Here is a 19,063-nt window from a genome sequence, read left to right as displayed (position 1 = left end):
TCAGTATTGAATACATACCATTGAGTAAAAATAAATCTGAAATGGGGGGGGGGGGCTTGAAAACAAATTTTCTTATGAATATTACTCATACCACCTTTGTTTGTTAAGATTTAAATAAAGCTAGATTTTTAGGGTTTTGGACAAAATAGTCAATTTCACTTTGCATTCTTGTGCTAGTGCAGGAAGACTGAAATGTTTGGGTCGCAAACGCTTCAGCAGAATGTCTAGGTTACTTTTTTGTTTAACAACTCTTCCATTGGCATAGTATCAAAAGACACTCTTATTTTAAGAAAAAGGGTTTTAAATGAAACCAAAATTGAGTCTTTATTGATAGTTTCAAAATGAGTTCAGGTTTTACACCGGTTTTACCCCTTTGCCAATTATTGTGATTTTTACAATCCCATTTTCCTATTCCTGTGTGGGGAACCCCCTTTCCCCCCGCCCCCAAATGGGGGAAACAGTATAAAGGGAAAATAATGAAACTGAGTAGACAAAGTGCCTTCAATTTCCCAAAGTAAAAAAACTGCCAAATAAACTTCCATTCAATCTCAGTTTGTAGCCCCACTGTAAGTTTTAAAAATTCACGTAGAAGTATACTTTAAATTGATGTCCCTTTAAAGGTTTTGTAACGAAACTCCCTGAACGAGGGTAGGTGTTCTGCATTATACAAATTTAATTACATAGGGGCTCTTGAAATGAGGGAAAACTTTAATGGGTAAAACTAATTCTACTGCTTGTGTGTCCAACTAATCACTTGTTTACATTTAATATTCTGTGAAACTTTGATAAAAGGTTACACTGTTTTAGCTAAAACTCTTGAGCTTAAGCAGCACATGCAGATCTCTCTTCAAATTTTGCATGGGCCCTCTGCTAAGAGCACTAAGCCAAGTTATACCAGCTTGCTGTATAATTGCCTTTGTAGCTGATGGAAGGGTGAATGTGTTCTGGCAGCAAGTAGTTATGGAATGTCAGGACACATAATGTGCCATAGGTCCCACTGCACTAAACAAGTGCTTTTGTCTGTAGCTAGTGTGTCATTAGCAGTGAAGTGCAGCTAATAAACACCTATTAAGATGAAAAGGTAGAAACATATATTTTTATACTCTGGTGTGTCAGGATGTAGACTCATCATGGCAGCAGTGCTTCCAGAGACTTACATTTTAAGGTTGTTGCGATTGACAGGACGAAAAACTTCACTTTCATAATACACTTTTCCCAGCTATGAGTTAACAGCTTAAGCTGGGGGGGGGGGGGGGGGGGGAATAATTGTGCTATTTTTACCTCTGGATTTCATTAAACTGGTCAGTTTCACTCTTGCTGTTAACTGCTTCTATTCATTTTCATTTTCTGGTTCTTCTGCACTAATGCTAATGCAAGGCTGTTTGGTTCCAAAACACTTCAGGGAATTTTTTTTAACCATGTATGCTTTGGTGCCATTTACTGATAAGTACATTGTTAAATGTTCAGTTATAATCATAGGCAGACATACAATTAAGTTCAAACAGGTAAATGTTATGAAAATGGCAGCCAAATAGATTATTGGCATGGTTTTTAGTATCAGCTGATACCATGCATCTGTTTGGTACAACACTGTAAAATGCTGAGAGAGTTGGTGTAATATTATTGTACATGACGGGAAGGATTGGTACATAAATTAGATGTCTTGGGACTTGTATATGTTGTGGTCTCTGTATATACCAGTAGGAAAGACTAAAACACAGTGAAACGTTTTTCTTTACACTCAGGTGTATGTGCAAGTATTTGGTGTAGCATTGTTTAATGTGGGATAGATGCAAGTGTTCATAGAAATTGCTCTCTATACAAATAAGCACCTGGATGGCTAAAGTGGAATGATTTTTTTTTATTGGAATAAATGGGATTTATTACAGTATCTTATTTCTGAATGTGGTACATTATAGCTTTAGTTCAGGGCTGTCAGTTCTCATGTTAACTTGGGCTTTGACTTTGTTCTTTGTTTAGCTGCAGCTTAATTGTGTGGTTTTCCTTTGTGAGCCATACTATGGTGATGTTTCCTTGCACCCATTGTTAGAGTATTTATTCAAAATATTGCCTCAAATGTTCAGGGGTAGAAGTATGCATCTCCTGAATGAAGTAGGCTGGATTTTTATCCAGGGATTTGGAGCAATCAAATTTTTTAATTGCTCCACTCCGGCTCCGGGCAAAAACCTACTGGTTCGCGCTCCAGCTCCGGACTCTGCTCCAAAGCCCTGTTTTTATCAAGTAAGATCTCAAAGGTTTTTGTAAACTCTATGTATGTGTGACTTAGTATGTTTTAATTTATCTAAAGGTTTCTTTGAAATTAAAATTGAAGACACTAAGTTATGTAAAACCATTTTTCTTCACAAATGTATCTTAGTCTAAATGTTATTCTTTAAACGAGACCTTAGAGCTGCAGAGACAGAGGTAGACGCTAAGCATGCTGGCTTTCGATTATTGCAGGCTGTGGCCCTGAATGCCTTACTGAAAAGTGTTCCTTAGCTTGTCCTCCAGTACAGTACAGTTTATATAGTGTCTCTTGTACAGACTGGATTTTCAAGTGCTTGTAGAATACCTATAAATAAAACAATTTAACCACAAAGGAGAAGAAATGATGTGTTTATAGGCAAGGGAGAAAAGTTAGTCTCAGTTCAACTGAGTTTGATATTAAGTGGGGTTATACAGAAAGAGCTCTGCAGAAGTCCTTGTACCAGGAACTGCAAAATCATGTGACCGGACTGAGCGGACGGGCTAGTGCTAGATGTAAAGAAGGGAACAGAATGAAAGATAAGTTTTGTGAAGATGAATCAAGTCTATGGAGGGCCTTAAAAACAAAGGGGAAGTTGAAGTAGATCCTGAAATGAATGGGGACTCAGTGATGCTCTTGGAGACTGGCTGTGATATGGTCACCCTTTATTGTAGGTGCCCAAAGGCTGACAAACTGGGATTTGGTGAGACAGTAAAGAAGGGAGGGAGTTTAAATATTTGAGGTGAGAGGAACTTAATATCTCAACAGAGGTAATGCTGAGGCATTGGGGTATGCAGGCAATGTTGCAAAAGTGTCAGTGAGTAGATATATACACATGTAAGAAGAAAGTTCATACTCGAGGATGAAGCCAAATTTATGGACAATGAAAGCAAATCACCAGCTAAGGAGAGAGGAGGGGGTTTCTTTGATGTTTCTCCTGTTGCCCAGGTGAACTACAAAGCATTTTAAGAAAAGGTTAACGGTAGGAAGGTAAGTATTGTTAGGAATAAAGATTGTTTTTAATAGAGAGGTGGGCAGCAGCAGACTCTTCAAGTTGATGAAGGTATCAGAGGAAAAGGAGTTGAGATGTAGGGAGCAACAGAAGAATGATTAAATCAAACAAAAAGAGGTTAGGGGAGAAGGGAGGTTTCTTAAGGGACTGGTTATTCCAGGAGACAAGGTGAGAAAATAGTTATGAATTAGGGCAAACAATGTCAAACCTGGGCAATCATAGATTGAAAGAAGGAAGTAGATTCCTCACTTCTGGCTGGCTGGGAGGGGAGGTGATCATTCTGAAGAGGGAACAAGGATTACCAGCATCAGAAATAACTTTAGAGCATAATAGCCTGTGCCACTGCTGCCCATGCTACTGTGGCTACACTACTGTACTTAATGTGCTAGCTCAGATGAGAGCTAGTGCGAGTATGCATATGCAAGCTGGGAATCACACCACGTCTTATAGTGTAGACGTAACCATATATACATGGTGCTGTGGAGAGCTTTTCTCAGATTGTGACATATCACTGGTACAGTATTTATACCAGTGGGATTGCAAATAACTGCTGTAATGCTCTAAAGTTAATTCTAATGACTGTTGAACAAGTCTCAGCATGCAGTGTAATGTACCAACACTGACCCACAACTGCAATGCTGTCCTCTCTGTACAGCCATTAGGAGACCTTATAAGTGGTTTTCTTTACAAGAATGCCCTCAGGACTGCAGAGTCTAATTTCTGCTCATTTCCAGAATGATCTCCTCCCCTCCCAGCCTTTCCCCCAGCCAGAAGTGAGGAATCTGCTTCCTTCTTTCAATCTACGATTGCCCGTGTTTAACATTGTCTGCCCTAATTCTTAACTATTTTTCTCACCTCCCTTGTCCCCTGGAATAACCAGTCCTTGGGGTGGCCAGTGGCAGTAGCGGCACGGTCTGCCCATGCCACTGCAGCTACGCTACTATTTTTAGTGCACTTATTCAGATAAGAGCTAATGTGAGTATGTGAATGAGAGCTGGGAATCACCCCCCTAGCTCACTGTATAGATGTAGCCTTGATTTACACCAGCTCTCCTGCCTGAACTACTAACCAAGATTAAGAACTGTCCTGTCCTTGCCTAAAAACAAACACCCGCACAACCGTAAAACCTTAGTGGGAATTTCGAAGGTGCCTGTGGTCTTGCTATCTAGACAAAAGTATAACAAGTTAGCAGGGATTTCGGGGTTTGTGATGCTAAGCTCACATAGCCACTTTGTATAATAGATCACATGCCCTACTTGCTGGGGTGGGGGGGGCATGGGCGTGGCTGCTTGCTTTTTTCTTTTTCTTTTTTTTTAATAGATAATGTGAACTTCTCCAAGTCTTACTGTTTTCTGAATCTCATGCACTGGCCTGTTCAAAACTCCATCTGTCCACCACTAAGTGGACGTGAATCCAATTTAACTTGCATATGTTTCCAAGGTAACCATCAGAAGCAATTGCAGAAATGGACCATAGAGAGGAAGGAAAGTGAACACACACAAGCATTCCTACTATCTCAATACTTGAGCTTTATTAAAATCTAGTTAACAGCAGTAACCCTAATAAAACAGTATAGTAGGTGACCGTGAGATGGTCTTTCTTTGATGGGCCTGCATTCTGCTTAAATGAAATCTCTTCAGTTAAAAAAAGAATTAAAATAACTTCAAGTACTGCCCCTGCTCTGAGGCCCTTCACCGATTTTTATGGTCTTACAATCACATTTTTGTATTTCAGACTTTCTCCACTTTTGCTCTATGAAAGAGCCACGCAAACTTGGGAAAAATGCATGAAGTAACCAATGTAGGATTTTTTTTCTTTTTTTGGTATCTGTAATAGTCGGTAAAACATTTTAGACAGATGAAAGATTTTTAGGTTGGCAGCATCCTTTTAAACCAATGGGGAGAAAAATAATAGCTTGCTGCTACTGCACATTATAGTGTGTATATGCACTGCTTTGGAAAGTTACCGAGTGTGGTACAGGATCAGATATCCCATAACCCAGGGGTTCTCAATCTTTTTCTTTCTGAGGCCCTCCGCCCCCCCAACATGCTATTAAAAACTCCACGGCCAACCTGTGGCACAACAGCTGGTTTTCTGCATATAAAAGCCAGGGCCTGCGTTAGGGAGTAGCAAGCAGGGCAATTGCTTGGGGCCCCATTGAAGCTAAACTGTTCAGGCTTTGGCTTCAGCCCCGGGTGGTGGGGCTCAAGGCCTTGGGCGTCAGCCCCGGCAAGTCTAATGCTGGCCCTGCTTGGCAGACCCCCTGAAACCTGCTTGCGGCCCCCCAGGGGGCCCCGGACTCTTACTTGAGAGCCGCTACCATAAGCAATAGAACGTGCTTCAAGGACAGTATTTTATACACAGACTTGAGGATTTCCAGCTGCATACTGGTTGAAAGACTAAACTTACTTCATTGATACAGAAGGCAGGGAAGGGCTGCTAATGAGGTCCACAGGCTGCTCCCTGGTGAAAAGCCCGGCCTTCTGCCATTCCCAATTGCTATGAAAAGGGTGGATGCTGGGATTCGTGCTAGTGTTCTATCTCCCTACTTGGGGGCTTCAACTTTAAAAGAAGCCTCTGACTAAATAGGTATCTTACATATTTGAAACATCCTCCTTCCCTTTCATGACCCAACCCTTCTCTCCAAAAATTTTTTGCTAGGAAGATGAAGGAACTCTATCTAGTCTCCCCATCCAGAGCCTCCTGGCTACTGCAAAGAGGGGCTGTGTGGGCAAGAGCTGGTCTTCATTATTCTTGCACATTCCTCAACTTTGATTGCTTTGCTTTTACTTCTCAAATACCATTGCTTTCCTCTGCTACTCATATCTTTTTCACAGCAGCAGTAGGAAACTGACATGATTCTTGGCAGTTTCTGGGCTGCCTGTAGGTTCCTGACTAGAACTAGAACCGCTAGTCCGCATAGGGAGATTCCACAACTAAAATTTGCATCCACTCTGTCTTCATATAGCCTACATGATTTCTTTAGTAAAGCATGCCACTGCGTTCTCAGGTCCACCAACTGTCAGTATCTCAGCTCCTAGAAACTTTCAGATAGGGAGTTGCTAGTGTTTCCTAAAGTCACTCTGGCTTTGCTCCACCTGGCAGCTCTCTCCACTTCAGGCATCCTTCGCTGATCTTCTCTCCAGTCAGTTTTAACAAATTGTCACAGAACGAGAGACAAAGTACAAGCTACCGTGTGGGGTCCTTTTGAGCTAGCAGATTTGAGCTGTTTTTATTTTTGCCCCCGAGGGTCTGTCTTGGTGATCTTGCATTGATGCCCTTAATACTTTGAGGAAATTTTCTTGCCACATCATGTACTGCAGACTTTCCACCTCAACGTGTTCTGTATCTCAGTGCATTTTGGTCATGACACCTTCTATTGCTCAGTCACCACTCTCAAGGTTTAACAACCAGACCCTCGGATCTGATGCTGCATTTGTCCTTTCCTGCAGTTGATGTGGCTTAGACTTTTCTTTTGGGTTCTTCTTTTTCAGGGTGTCTTCCTCTTCCTTGATGCCTGAGAAGGAGGAAGCCCAGTGAATTCTTGAAGAATTGATGTGGCCATAAAATGTCCTTCACAGATTAATACAATTGCTATATTTTGTTCTTGGGGCTCTGATAATGTGCACACATGTCAGATCTGCTTGGCGATGTTGCCCAGAGCTGTCTGGCTTCAAGGGGCATACCTGAAGGTTCTCATAAGGCACCCTCAAGATGTTTTCATAAATCCTGCCTGTATGATTCTGAAAGATTTCTGTGAAGAAGCCTGAGTCATGTCCCTTTGTTGGGCATCTGAATTTGACGTTCGCACCACTCCCCAATGAGCACAAATCCATTTACCCATAAGGATCACCAGATATGCTTCACCGGTTGTTTCATGGTGAGTTGTATTGATGTCAAAGTTAAAGTTTTCCCTTGATGAGGCATCGCCTCTGCAGAAGTTCTGAAGGTATGAGGAGCCAAGAGTCTCCAAATAATCCTGTCTGTCTGTCTGTCTCTGTATGTATGTATAGATGCAGCATTATTTGAGGAACCTTGATTGATTTTTTTTTTTTAAATGATGGTGTATGTTGACTGACTGCCCACTGTTTTTCAGTTTCATGTCTCAGCTTGCTTTGAAAGAGATGACATTTTTACATGAAGCAGCTGTCCCAGTCCCAATGCAGGTTGGTGCTCTAATGCTGGTGTAGGACCTTTATATCACACATATGCATATGTTCCCAGGCATATCACCCAGGTGATGTCTGTGTGATTAAATTTGTCACATACTACAGTTTATCAGGCACTTGTAGCTGCTTCACTAATCCATCTCCCTTGGGATTTATTCTAACATTCCAAACCCCTGAGCTGCTTCAAATAGACACCATCTTGTCAACTATCAACTTGCAAAGGAGAAACCGTTCCCGTTTGTCCCTACATATGTAGAATTCCCTCCAAATATCCCCTATTTGAGCCTCAGGCCAGCAATATTTAGCACTGCATCAGTGATGGCTTTCTAGATATAAACATCACAATTTAAAGTCAGATGTTTCGCGTGCTTGTTAGAGGATCTAGAAACAGGAACTTTATACCATTGGAAAATAGAGGTCCTGCACTTCCCACTGGGGCCTCTTACCGAAGGGCCAGAGATATTGGACGTTAAAACATGAAACTTATGTACAGAAAAGTGATTGTATCTGACTTTTTCAGAGGTTTTATGGTTCCTTCTGAGCTCTGTGTAGTTGTATTCATGGTAATGAAGGCACCTGGTTTTGCAGGCAGAGGAAAAACATAATCCAGTAAAAATTTCAATAGTCTTAAAATGGTTCTTCTGTAATGTGTGGCATATACATACCACATGATAGCATGGTAAAGATTTTACCAGCACCTGTTGACCTGCAGGATTAATTTGTGGCACTGCCACTTGTAAGAAATGCTGCTATCCTGAAATCATGAAAATAACCCTTTTACTATTCCACATCACCATCTCTTCCAAACCAAAATTTTAAAATAGTTAAGGTTGCTAAGTGCAATTCAATAGACGACATACCACTGAACACATCTTAAAAACAAAAAAGATATCTAAGCTAAGCTTACATAAATTTTGATACCAACTTTAAGTCCCCAGTGTGACCCATGGTGCCTAGGTCAGCCCTCACTGGTAATGCCAATGTCAGGGCAGGCTGCAAAATGTAGAGCGGATACCCACCATTCTTGGGAGTAACACTGAAGTTAAACTCCCCAACCAGACACAGACTGTGGTTCTGATCCCCGAAACCGGTTATCAAAAAGAAATCACACAGCCCTTTATTGCATTCCAGTTCGCTGGCTCCCAGTTAACACGTAGGTCCAGTACAATGAGAACTTAAGTTATTTAAAAAACTCTGCTCACATTTACAAAATGTTCTTTTGTCCCCAAAGGATCAGCCACGTTACCAGATCAGTATGGGTTTGGATCTTACCCAAAATACTACGCTGCCAACCAATCCTTTAGTGTCTAAAACTAAAGGTTTATTATAAAGAACAAGAAGAGAGATGTTAAATGGTAAAACAGTCACATACGTACAAAGTCCACCAGGTTCCTAGTAGTATTGGTGAGTCTGCTGGCTTGAAAGTCCCTCTGGAACACATCCACAGCTTGGATGGGTCATTCAGTCCTTTGTTCAGAACTTAGTTTGTAGGAAGGTTACTCCAGAGGTTAGAAGCAGAACAGAAGACAAAAAGCAGAAGATGGAGCCAGGGCCGGCTTTAGCAAGTGTGGGGCCTGATTCCTGGGGCTTGTACTCACCGGGCGGCGCTCCCAGTCTTCGGCGGCACTTCGGATTGCTGGCCAGGGGAGGGGGCCGCGGGGCAGCCGTGCTCCGGCCAGGGCCACGGGGCTGCCACGCTCCGGCCAGAGCTCCAGCTGCGAGAGCGGGGTGGGGCCGCAGGGCTTGCTGCGCTCTGGCCGGGGTCACAGGGCCGCGGCGCTCCGGCCAGGGTTGCGGGGCCACTGGGCTGTCGTGCTCCGGCCGGAGCTCCAGCCGGGAGAGCGGGGCTGCGGGGCTTGCCCTGCTCCGGCCAGCGCTCTGGCCAGGGGAGCGGGGCCGCCGAAGATTTAAATTAAAAAAAAAAAAAAAAATTAAATTTAAAAAAAAATTAAAAAGGCGCTTAAGGCACGGGGCCCGATTCCAGGGAATCGGGCGAATCGGCCTAAAGCCGGCCCTGGATGGAGCTACCTTCTATAGTCTTTTGCCACACAGATTGATTTCCTTTGTTCTAAACACAAGCTGCCCAGCACATATCCTGGAAGCCTTAGAGTTCTGTCCATAGGTATGCCCCTGCACGCCTTGCTGAGTCATAAAGTGTATGCCTTGCCTTCTCTCAATGGGTCAGTTGTATAGCTGGTGTCCCTTGATGGGCTGTCAAGCAGGCTAGGCAGTGCTAATGCCAATCTGTCTGCGGGTGTCACCCAGATGCACAGCACAAGTTTGGAACTACAGACACACCATACATATAAAACTTACAACACAAAGGTGATACAAACACACAAACGAGATCATCATACTTGGCAAATAACATTTTTTGCAGATACCTTACACGGCATATCTGGCATAACCCATTGCAATTTTACTATATTGGTATTCATGATATTCTAAAGTGTCTCTCAAATTCCATACAACATCACACCCAGTCATGCATGTGCATGTACACCACTGAACAGAAATCCTCAGTGAGCAACTCCCCAAAAAAACCTCAACACTCGCCCTTTAAGAGAACTCACAATAAAGGAACAAAAATATTGATCTCATAGCTTTCACTCAGAACTATACATGAATATTTATACCTTATTTTATTCAGAGATTTTTTTTTTTTTTTTGAAGTCTGGCCTATTTTCCAATCATAAAGGACCAACAAAATCAAGAAATACTTTGATTAGATTCATGTAGTCTGAATTGTCTTGAAACTTCTTCAGAAAAAAATCAACTCTAATTTTTTAAATTTAGATTAAATATTTTTTTTAAAAAAGCCTTGATTTCAAATTTAGAAACCTATATTCAGGCCTAAACTTTCTATAACTTACTAAAATCATGTAAATTAAAAAAAAAAAAATTCAAGCAGTATGTTTGCTGAATTTAAAAAAAAAATCAAACCACTCCACTGTTGGAAAAGTACTAGCTAAGCACCTTGATCTGAAGTCTGAACTGCTAAACTAGGTTTTGCTGGCAGTAGCCTCTTCCAATCTCTGGATAAAAACTAAGCAAGAGGATGAAATCTACTAGTTCTAAAAACAAACTTGAAGGACATGGTGACCAGATACAATCAGTTAAATTCACTAAGTACAGATAGTGTGTCCTATTAATAATAAATTAATAATAAATCAGTTATATTTAAATGCAAAATGTGTTTTGCTGAACTTTTCTTATAAATTAGCCCCTTTAAGATAGCACTTTTAAATTGTTTATTAAATAAAACTTGGTGCATTTTTAATTGAACTCAGTTTCCATTGAAGTGTAGCTTGATACACACAAGTTTTTTTTTTTAAATTGTTACTTCCTAAATAGAAAATTGTGAATGATGCATTTCTTAACAATAAACAATTGTAAAAAAATATAAGAATTTTAATACATGTAAATTAACCTATATAATTGCTTAAATGTGTGTAGTTGTGTATTTTCTTGTTTAGTAAAAAGTATCAAATTCAGTGTAAAGGCTTATATTTAGCTGCAAATCAGTTTGTTTTAATGGTTGCCAACCAATGAGAATAATATTTTCTGTAGGAAAATAACTAGAGTACAAATGTGAAATTGGATAAAATTGATTTAAATTAAGGTTTCTTGCTTGCTGATTAAAATCTGTGATTTAAATCACTTTGATTTAAAGCAATCCACCCTGTGGGCACCCATCACAATTATAAATAAGTACATCCAAATTGCAATCTGTTCTTAATGATTAAATTCCATGCAACAGTAACTATATGGACATATATGAAATATAATCCCAAACCACATCACCAAACATTGTCTGTTATATTAAAACAGGTAATGTGTGTGTGTGTGTGTTGCAATGAATGTTCCAACTTGATAATACAGAACTAATTAATATATTTATAGTCCAATACCTTTTAGCTATACAGTTAGATATGTAAGAGTCAGATCTCAGTCTCCATTGAAGCTAGATTGGTTCCTCAAAGAGTAACACAGATGCAGGAATAGAGTTAAGGTTGGTTGGTGCTAGTATTGAGACTGTTGCTATCTGAATTGCTTGACTTTCATAATTGTTAATGTTTTAACAAGTTACATAGTTTGCCTACTATTGAATTGAACTTTTCTGTTTTGGAATTTTCTCCTCTCTTTTGTAAAGCTGATATAATATGGTGCCAATCGTTTCATCTGAAAAAATGGAGTTTCCACCCTGCTCCCTGGGTTTGAGGCAGGCTCTGGAGCCATGGCCCAAAAGGAGTCCCACTCCACTGGACCACATGTTGTTCTCCAGAGCAGGACTTCCTTTAGCAGGTCTGCCAGCTGCCAAAGGTGCCTGCATGGCAAAACTTGGAGCCTCCCATTTTCCCTGTGGACCCCTGCTCATGCTCTGTTCCTCCCAACCTCACCAGCTTTACTCCCTAACTCCTAGTATTTCTGGAATGCTGTTAAGTGCTTAGCACTTAAATGTTTAAGTGCTAATTGCTTAGTAATGAAAAAATTAATCACCAGGCAATTAACTGTAATCACTCAAGCTGGTGGAGATCCTCTAATATCTGATGAAGACTGTTAACTTTTGTTTCAAAACTAAAATTCTAGTGACCAGTCTATGCACAAGCGGCTGAATTTTAGAGTTTACAGCATGTTCTGTTGTTAAATGGCCATAAAAATCAAAACAATGTTGAGCTTTCTGGCTAACCAGAGTATGTATCTTTACCCACCATCTCCTTTGGTGGGCATCTGTTTAATAAGTTACCATTTCTTTTAATAACTTGAACTATGCTATATTGGAGCATACAGACCAATTTAGGAATTAAAAAGTGTATGCTCTATTAAGAAAAACAGAATGAGAAGTAGTGAGATATTGCACTAGCTTTTGTGCTAATTTTTGAGTGACTAGTGTGTGAAAACAGCTAGAGTTGTCAAATTCTCGGAGGAACTTCTTTTCGCCTACATTACACACTCTTTAAACAAATTGTGTATATGCATAAAAAAGCAGGGGTGTTTGTTAAAACAAGGCTTGCAGTGGAATTAGCAAAGCAGTTTTGCCTACAGTGACAATAGAACTGCTTCAATAATCTGTGTATATACATATGAATACGTACACCTGTCTAGATAAAAAGAACAGGAGTACTTGTGGCACCTTAGAGACTAACAAATTTATTAGAGCATAAGCTTTGGTGATGCATCCGAAGAAGTGGGCTGTAGCCCACGAAAGCTTATGCTCTAATAAATTTGTTAATCTCTAAGGTGCCACAAGTACTCCTGTTCTTTTTGTGGATACAGACTAACACGGCTGCTACTCTGAAACATGTCTAGATAATGTATAGAAATTGGAACATCCTTTAGTATTTTAGACTTAAAATATGGTATTTTAGCCATTTTTATTCCCCTTTATATCTAATTTGAAAGGGGGGGGCTAGCCTCTTGCAGCAATGTAGCCTTTGGGTGGAAGGTTCTAGGAACTGAGGTGGTAGCTGGTGACAAGAACTGTGTGTTGCAGTGTGGTGTACAGGACTACTGTAACTACTTAACAGGTCCCCAAAACCATGACCTAGGGATGTTCTACCCGGTTTCATTTGAGACCCAGCATGAGAAGCCTGTGCTCTAATACCTCAGAAAAAATAATGGACAATTATTTTTTGCATTTCTCTTTGCATGTGAATTGAAAATCAATTGTTAGTTTTTGTTTCAGTTCACCTTTTCTTTCAAGAGTTCAGAGCTGCTGCTTGAGTTGCAAACGTAGAAGTTAGCTTGTATGTTTGGTTAAACTGTTTCCAGTGGATTTAAAAATAAATATATGGCATCCCTTCTATTTATTTATTTTTTAAGTTCTAGGAAAGCTTTTTTGAATAATGTAAATTCTGAGCTGGAATTGAGATGATGGGCTTTTAAAAGTGCAGTTATTCAGGAGACATGAAAAAGTGCGCTGATTTTCTTTAATTTTTGGGCAGTGATACGGAGTAAGCATGTTATTTCAGGGTGATTTGGGTGATGGAGAAAAAAGGATAGAAAAAAGTAATAATATTGACTGTTTCCTTGAGCAATAGCTGTGTTACTTGGCTCGTGAAAGAGAACAATTACCTGAACTTGTGAATAATTATTTTGAAATCCCACACATAATGTCATTCTGTTGCCTCATAGATGAGTCACTGTTTCAAATACAGATAAGGGGTTTTAGCTGAGAATATTGTTCCATGAATTAGGAAAGTGACAGTGAGAATCCTGTTTTCTGTCCACAGGGTGATTATGCTCACGGAATACAGCTAGGTGAAATTTTTCAGATGAATTGTTGATTTGTCAAAAAATGCAGTTTGGGGGTTAACTGAAACTGTTTGCAAATTTGACACAAATTGACCAAACAGTCGAAACCAAAAATATTTTTTTGGATTAAACTCCCAAGAGAATTTAGGTGCTATTCACAAAACCACTGGAGAGAGGCAGCAGTAGTGCTGCCCTCCTTATACCTGTGGCTAGATTACTTGGCTAGGGTGTGGGAGATCCAGGTTCAAGTCCTGTTCTGCCTAATTCAGAGCAGGGATTCAAAGTTGGCACTCTCACCATGTGGATGAGAGCCCTGGGCTATTCTGGAGAGGGTCGCTCTCAATTTTTCCTTCTTCTGAAACTGTTCCACTTTGTATAAATAAATATTAATTGCAGCAGCAATTGGAACCCAGGTGTGTCCCACCAGGTGAGTGTCCTAACCACGAGGCTACAGAGTCGACTCAAAACAATATTTTCCTGTTTTTTTTTTTTTTTGTATTATGAGGAACTGAAAAACTTCTTGGGTCAATCAAAATGGACATTTTTATTTTTTCCATTTCAGTCAGAAAACTGAAAAATTGATTATTTGTACAGCTCTGTTACTGAGGCTTTTAACTTAGAATATTTTACTAATCTTAAATATCTAGGCAAATGTTAAGGGAGGTGAATGGTTTTACTAGCAAAAAAATTAAAAAGGGTAGAGCTGTGCTAATTTATATCTGAGAACCAGACCTAAATTATTCTCATCCTTTAAAAATGTTAGATGAGCATCCTACCCTCTCCTATTTATCCTAATTTCTTCCCTTCTTGGTCATAAAGGATCACTTTGCTTACAACCTATAATTTAAACTAATTCCTTGCTAAAAACATTTCAGATAATTAAACTTCGAAATCCGGCTGTCACTATTCTGTTTACCTGTGCTTTTTTCATCCTTTACAATGAGAATTAATGATGTTTCACTACTTAGTGCTGCAGTACTCAGGATTCAAACATTGAGTTAGAATGTTTAAAAATAAACTTAACTTCACAATTTTTGAAAAAATTTATCTGATTTTATTTTTTAACAAAAGCTTGTTTTTGCAATTTTAAACTTTTGAGTGGTGTCCCTATGAGTGTTCCACTTAAGGTGCACATACACCTCTCGAGCCCTTGATCAGAGGTTTCTAGCTAACAATGCCCATTCAGCCTGTGATGAGTCCTATGCCGCTTTGTGGCAGACACTGAGACTATGTAGAGGTGCACAGGCGAACCGCTTTCAGTTCCTTTTCTACTTTCTTGGTCCAAGATGGAACACTAGCGTATCCACCTAGTGTGTACTTGACCTTTTCGCTTTACCTTTTTTCTATCAAAGGTAGTTAGCATAGAGTTGATGTTAAAGTTACTATAGTTAGTCCTTTTTAGGAAAGGGAACTGTTTTTCTATCTCTTTTCCCTTGAGAAACTTGTCCTCTCTTGGTTGGATATAACAAGTTCACCAGGCTTCAAACACCACCCTTGCTGGGGGCTGTACTGGTGTGCAATGGACACTTCAAGTGAGTGTGTCTGCCTGGGGCAATCCCACATTTCCCAGAAGTGCTCCTTTTGTTTAGCCCTTAAGTCTAGGAAGAACAGAAAGGTAAAGCTCAAACTGTTGTGGGTGGAACTTTCCCTGCAACCACTCTCTGAGCCGGATCAGGAGCCCCTCCAGTCCCCTGTACATCTGTCCCAGGATGCATCCAACACCCCATCAAACTCAGGGCAGGCTTCTCCTAAGAAAAGGAAGTCTTTGGAGCACAGTGGGAAGACTCCCAAAAAGAGGAGAGCAGACACTGTATCTAACAAACCAGCTCCAAAAAAGACCAGGGGCGCATCAAGGTCCTCTGTCTCCGAGGGTACCGTTGTGGCCAAGGACTCTTCCTCCAGTACCGGCAGGCCTGTGAAGCCCCAGACATCCAGTGGGAGGAAGCACGGCTCTGATAGGGTACCTGTACCATCCGCTATAAGGAGAGTAAGCATAGGGTACCATTGAGCTTGGCCCTGTCATTGGCACTGAGCATCTCACTCAGCTGTTAGTGCCGTCATGCGTGCCTTAACCTAGCCATTGGTACCAATATCAATAGCTCAGCTGTGGGTGCTTGTACAAGCTGTGTCCTCTGTACCGAGCAAGCATCAGCATTGGACATCCACAAAGCCTGCAGTACACTCAGTCATTGGTGACATTGGCTACAGTATCAGCACCTGTATCCTTACTGGTACCGAAGGAGTGCCAGTACTCGGGACCTCTTGGTGTTGGATGAACCAGAGTCCTCTTTGTAGTCAGGTACTGAGCATCTCTCTATACTGAGCATCTCTCTATACTGAGTATCTCTCTATACTGAGTCCTGTGCCATTGAGTGGCACAGGACTCTCCTCTGTCCTCCTTGGTTGCTCATCCTTGGGAGGATGTGAAGGAAGAAAAGGAAGACTCCCGGTTGGTCTCCTCTATTTCTGTTAGGTGTTCTCCTACATATCCCTGCCCTTGTGCAGGGAGGACTTTGCTGCTCATTAAGGATGATGGAACCAACCCTGTGTGCTGTTTCTCCTCTTCCCTCCCCCCCATCCCCCCCGCAATGGCGATATTGGGACCTATGGTCTGCCCATGGACAGGTCAAGAGACCTGTTAGGGAAATCAGGGTTTGACATCCTCCCTCAACTCTTCCATGGCAGGAGGAGATGTTTGAGGAGCCTGAAGCTAGGGCAGATGAGAGAGTCTCCCCTGCAACTCCCATTTCACAATAGTCTCCCAATGAGGCAGTTATGCCTCTCCCTCCTTCTGTTGCTGATGACTTCAGATAGTTCCAGGACCTCATTAGGAGGGTAGCTTACACTCTGCTGATCCCTCTGGAGGAGGTCAAAAATCAGCAGTGTAAGCTGCTAGGTATTTTGCAGTCGGCAACATGCTCCAGAGTGGTGCTACTTATTAATGAGGCTCTCCTGGATCCAGCTAAGATGGTATGGCAGATGCCAGCCACTGTTCCACCAGTGTGCAAAAGGCAGACAAGAAGTACTACATGCCCCCTAAGGATTCCAACTCTGTATGTTCCCATCCCCCATCTAACTCCCTCATGGCAGATGCTGGGAATGAATGAGTGAGGCAGCATTTTTCAAGACTACCTGTGATGACAAGGACCAAAAGCAACTGGATCTTTTTGGAGGAAAGTCTTACTCATACACAACCCTGCAGTTTTGGATTGCAAACTATCAGGTGGTCATGGCCAAATATAACTTCACTAATTACAACAAGCTTGTGGCCTTTATTGAGCAACTGCCACATGACTGCAGGGAATAATTCCAGTCTGTTGTTGCAGAGGGTTAGCTGTTGGCCAGAATGGCTCTACAAGCCCCAGTCCTGACTTTCCAATGTGATGGGGGTGCTTGACCCTAGCTGTGCCCAAGGCCCCACTCCTTCCCCCTCAAAAGTTCAGGATGATGACTCTAGCAACTAGAACGTCTTCTTTAGAGGAAAGGTCATTTCCAGTATTGAGTGCTTCCCTTCTGCCTATCTTTGACCCCAGGGGCATTTTTGAAGGTTCTAATGGTACTGGCGGCTTACCTTTGGCAGGAAGTGATTCTCATCTTCCTGTATCTTAACAATTGGCTTCTCGAAGGCCACTCTTTTGAGGTAGTGTTCTCACTCAGAGGGTCCTTGCTGTGTTCTGGGAATTGGGCTTACTGCTGAATGCAAAGAAATCCATGTTAGTACCGCTGCAAAGGATCCATACTTGGACTCAGTGACAGCCAGAGTGTAACTCCCTTTAGACAGATTTGTGACTCTGTCAGCACTGATAGGGATGATTCAAGGAAGTCCTTGGACTTCAATAAGGAACGGTCTTCAATTCCTTGGCCATATGGCAGCATGCACCTTTGTGCCATATGGTAGCATTCAGCAGTCATGCAAGGCTGTGCCTCCTCTGCTTTCAAGGCTGGCTGAGAACTGCTTGTTTTCTGACCAAGGGCATCTTGGCAGCTGGCAGTCCCTTTGTACATAAAGAACTCCCTAAGCAGTTTAGGAGATAGTCTGGACTCTTCATATCCTTCGCAAATCGATCTGGGGGGGGGGGGGTGCTCCCATTTCTGCTAAGATTTTCGAAATAGCTATTGGGTTGTAGCTATACCTGTTAGGAGTCTGCAGGTGCTCAGCCTTCCTTTCTTGAAGATGGAAGTGTTACTCACCCTGTGTGGTAACTGTCGTTCTTCAAGATGTGCATCCCTATGGGTGCTCCCCACTATCTGCCCTCTGTCGGGTGACCAGAGAGCAAGTGTGAAAAATTGGGACGGGGGTGGGGAGTAATAGGTGACTATATAAGAAAAAGCCCCAAAAGAAAAGTTGTTTTATTAGTTGGTAATCATTTAAGACATGTTGATTCCCAACTAAATATAGCACTTATGCTAAATTTGCTGCTTTTTGCTCACCAGGAGAATACACTATATCTATAAACATTTATTTAAGCAGTTATATAGCTTAACTTGCATTTATTCCGAGTTTTAATTTTTACATTTTTTGATTGTTAGAAAATGGTGAAGGATTCATTTCTTATTTACTAGATTAATTTTTGTTTGATGTGTGTCAAACTCTGGCTGGAATTTCACAAATTTAAATGCACAAGAACAGCTGGTTGGTTGGTTACTTATTTATTTATATTATTAACCACAACTGCCTTAAGTCCTGGATACATTAGAAAAAAGTTTATCAAAACATTTTTTACATTTAAAACTGACTTAATAAACAAGAATATGTGTGTAATTAACTGAACTGATTGCTTGTGGTTACCATGTCCTCCAAGATTTTAGAACTGGTAGGTCTCACCCTCCCACACCTAGTTTTTATTCATAGATTGGAAGAAGAAAACAAGCTTTCCTGCTTTTTCATAACTGAGTGAACTAGTCATTGAACTGAACTAATTGAAATAAACTGAAATGAAGAAAATATTCTGTCTGCATCTGTGGAAGAGGCTACTGGTGTCAAAAACTGGTTTAGGACGTTCCAGGTGCTTCTACAAGTTCAGTGATTTGACTTTCTTTAAAACTTGGCAATAAACATACATTAATAGACTTTAAGGCCAGAGGGATCATCATGATTGTCTAGTCTGACCGGCTCATCACAGGCCACAGAACCTCAGCCACCCACTCCAGCAATAGATCCATAACCTCTGGCTGAGTTACTGAAGTCCTCAAATCACGATTTAAAGACTTCAGGTTACAGAGAATCCACCATTTATCTCTATACCGTTTCTAGGAATTATTTAGTTTCTAATATTCTTTAAAAGTGCCTTCTTATTGTCCTTAGCTTAGCCAGACATGGATTTTTCTCTGATGTCTTTAGCTTCCTTTATCCATTTTCTATTCTTCATAACTTCTGATTGC

At 41.1% G+C, this 19,063-nt stretch overlaps 1 protein-coding gene across 3 annotated transcripts in view; it reads left to right on the top strand.

Annotated features, from left to right (window-relative positions):
• BAHD1 (bromo adjacent homology domain containing 1) overlaps positions 1–19,063 on the top strand; it is a 63,605-nt gene that overhangs the window by 5,159 nt on the left and 39,383 nt on the right. The window contains exon 1 of one of the 3 annotated variants that reach the window (XM_054027421.1): positions 6,962–7,137. The exons of the other annotated variants lie outside the window; for them this stretch is intronic. Within the exon in view, the coding sequence (XP_053883396.1) occupies positions 7,116–7,137 (22 nt within the window). The 5' untranslated portion in view covers positions 6,962–7,115. Of the gene's footprint in view, positions 1–6,961; positions 7,138–19,063 lie in introns of those variants that run through there. 3 annotated transcript variants of the gene reach the window in all.

This window comes from Malaclemys terrapin, chromosome 4 (assembly GCF_027887155.1).
Source record: "Malaclemys terrapin pileata isolate rMalTer1 chromosome 4, rMalTer1.hap1, whole genome shotgun sequence".
NCBI classification, from domain to species: domain Eukaryota; kingdom Metazoa; phylum Chordata; order Testudines; family Emydidae; genus Malaclemys; species Malaclemys terrapin.
The sequence above is the reverse complement of the archived record's forward strand: the minus strand, read 5'-3'. Positions and strand labels throughout refer to the sequence as shown.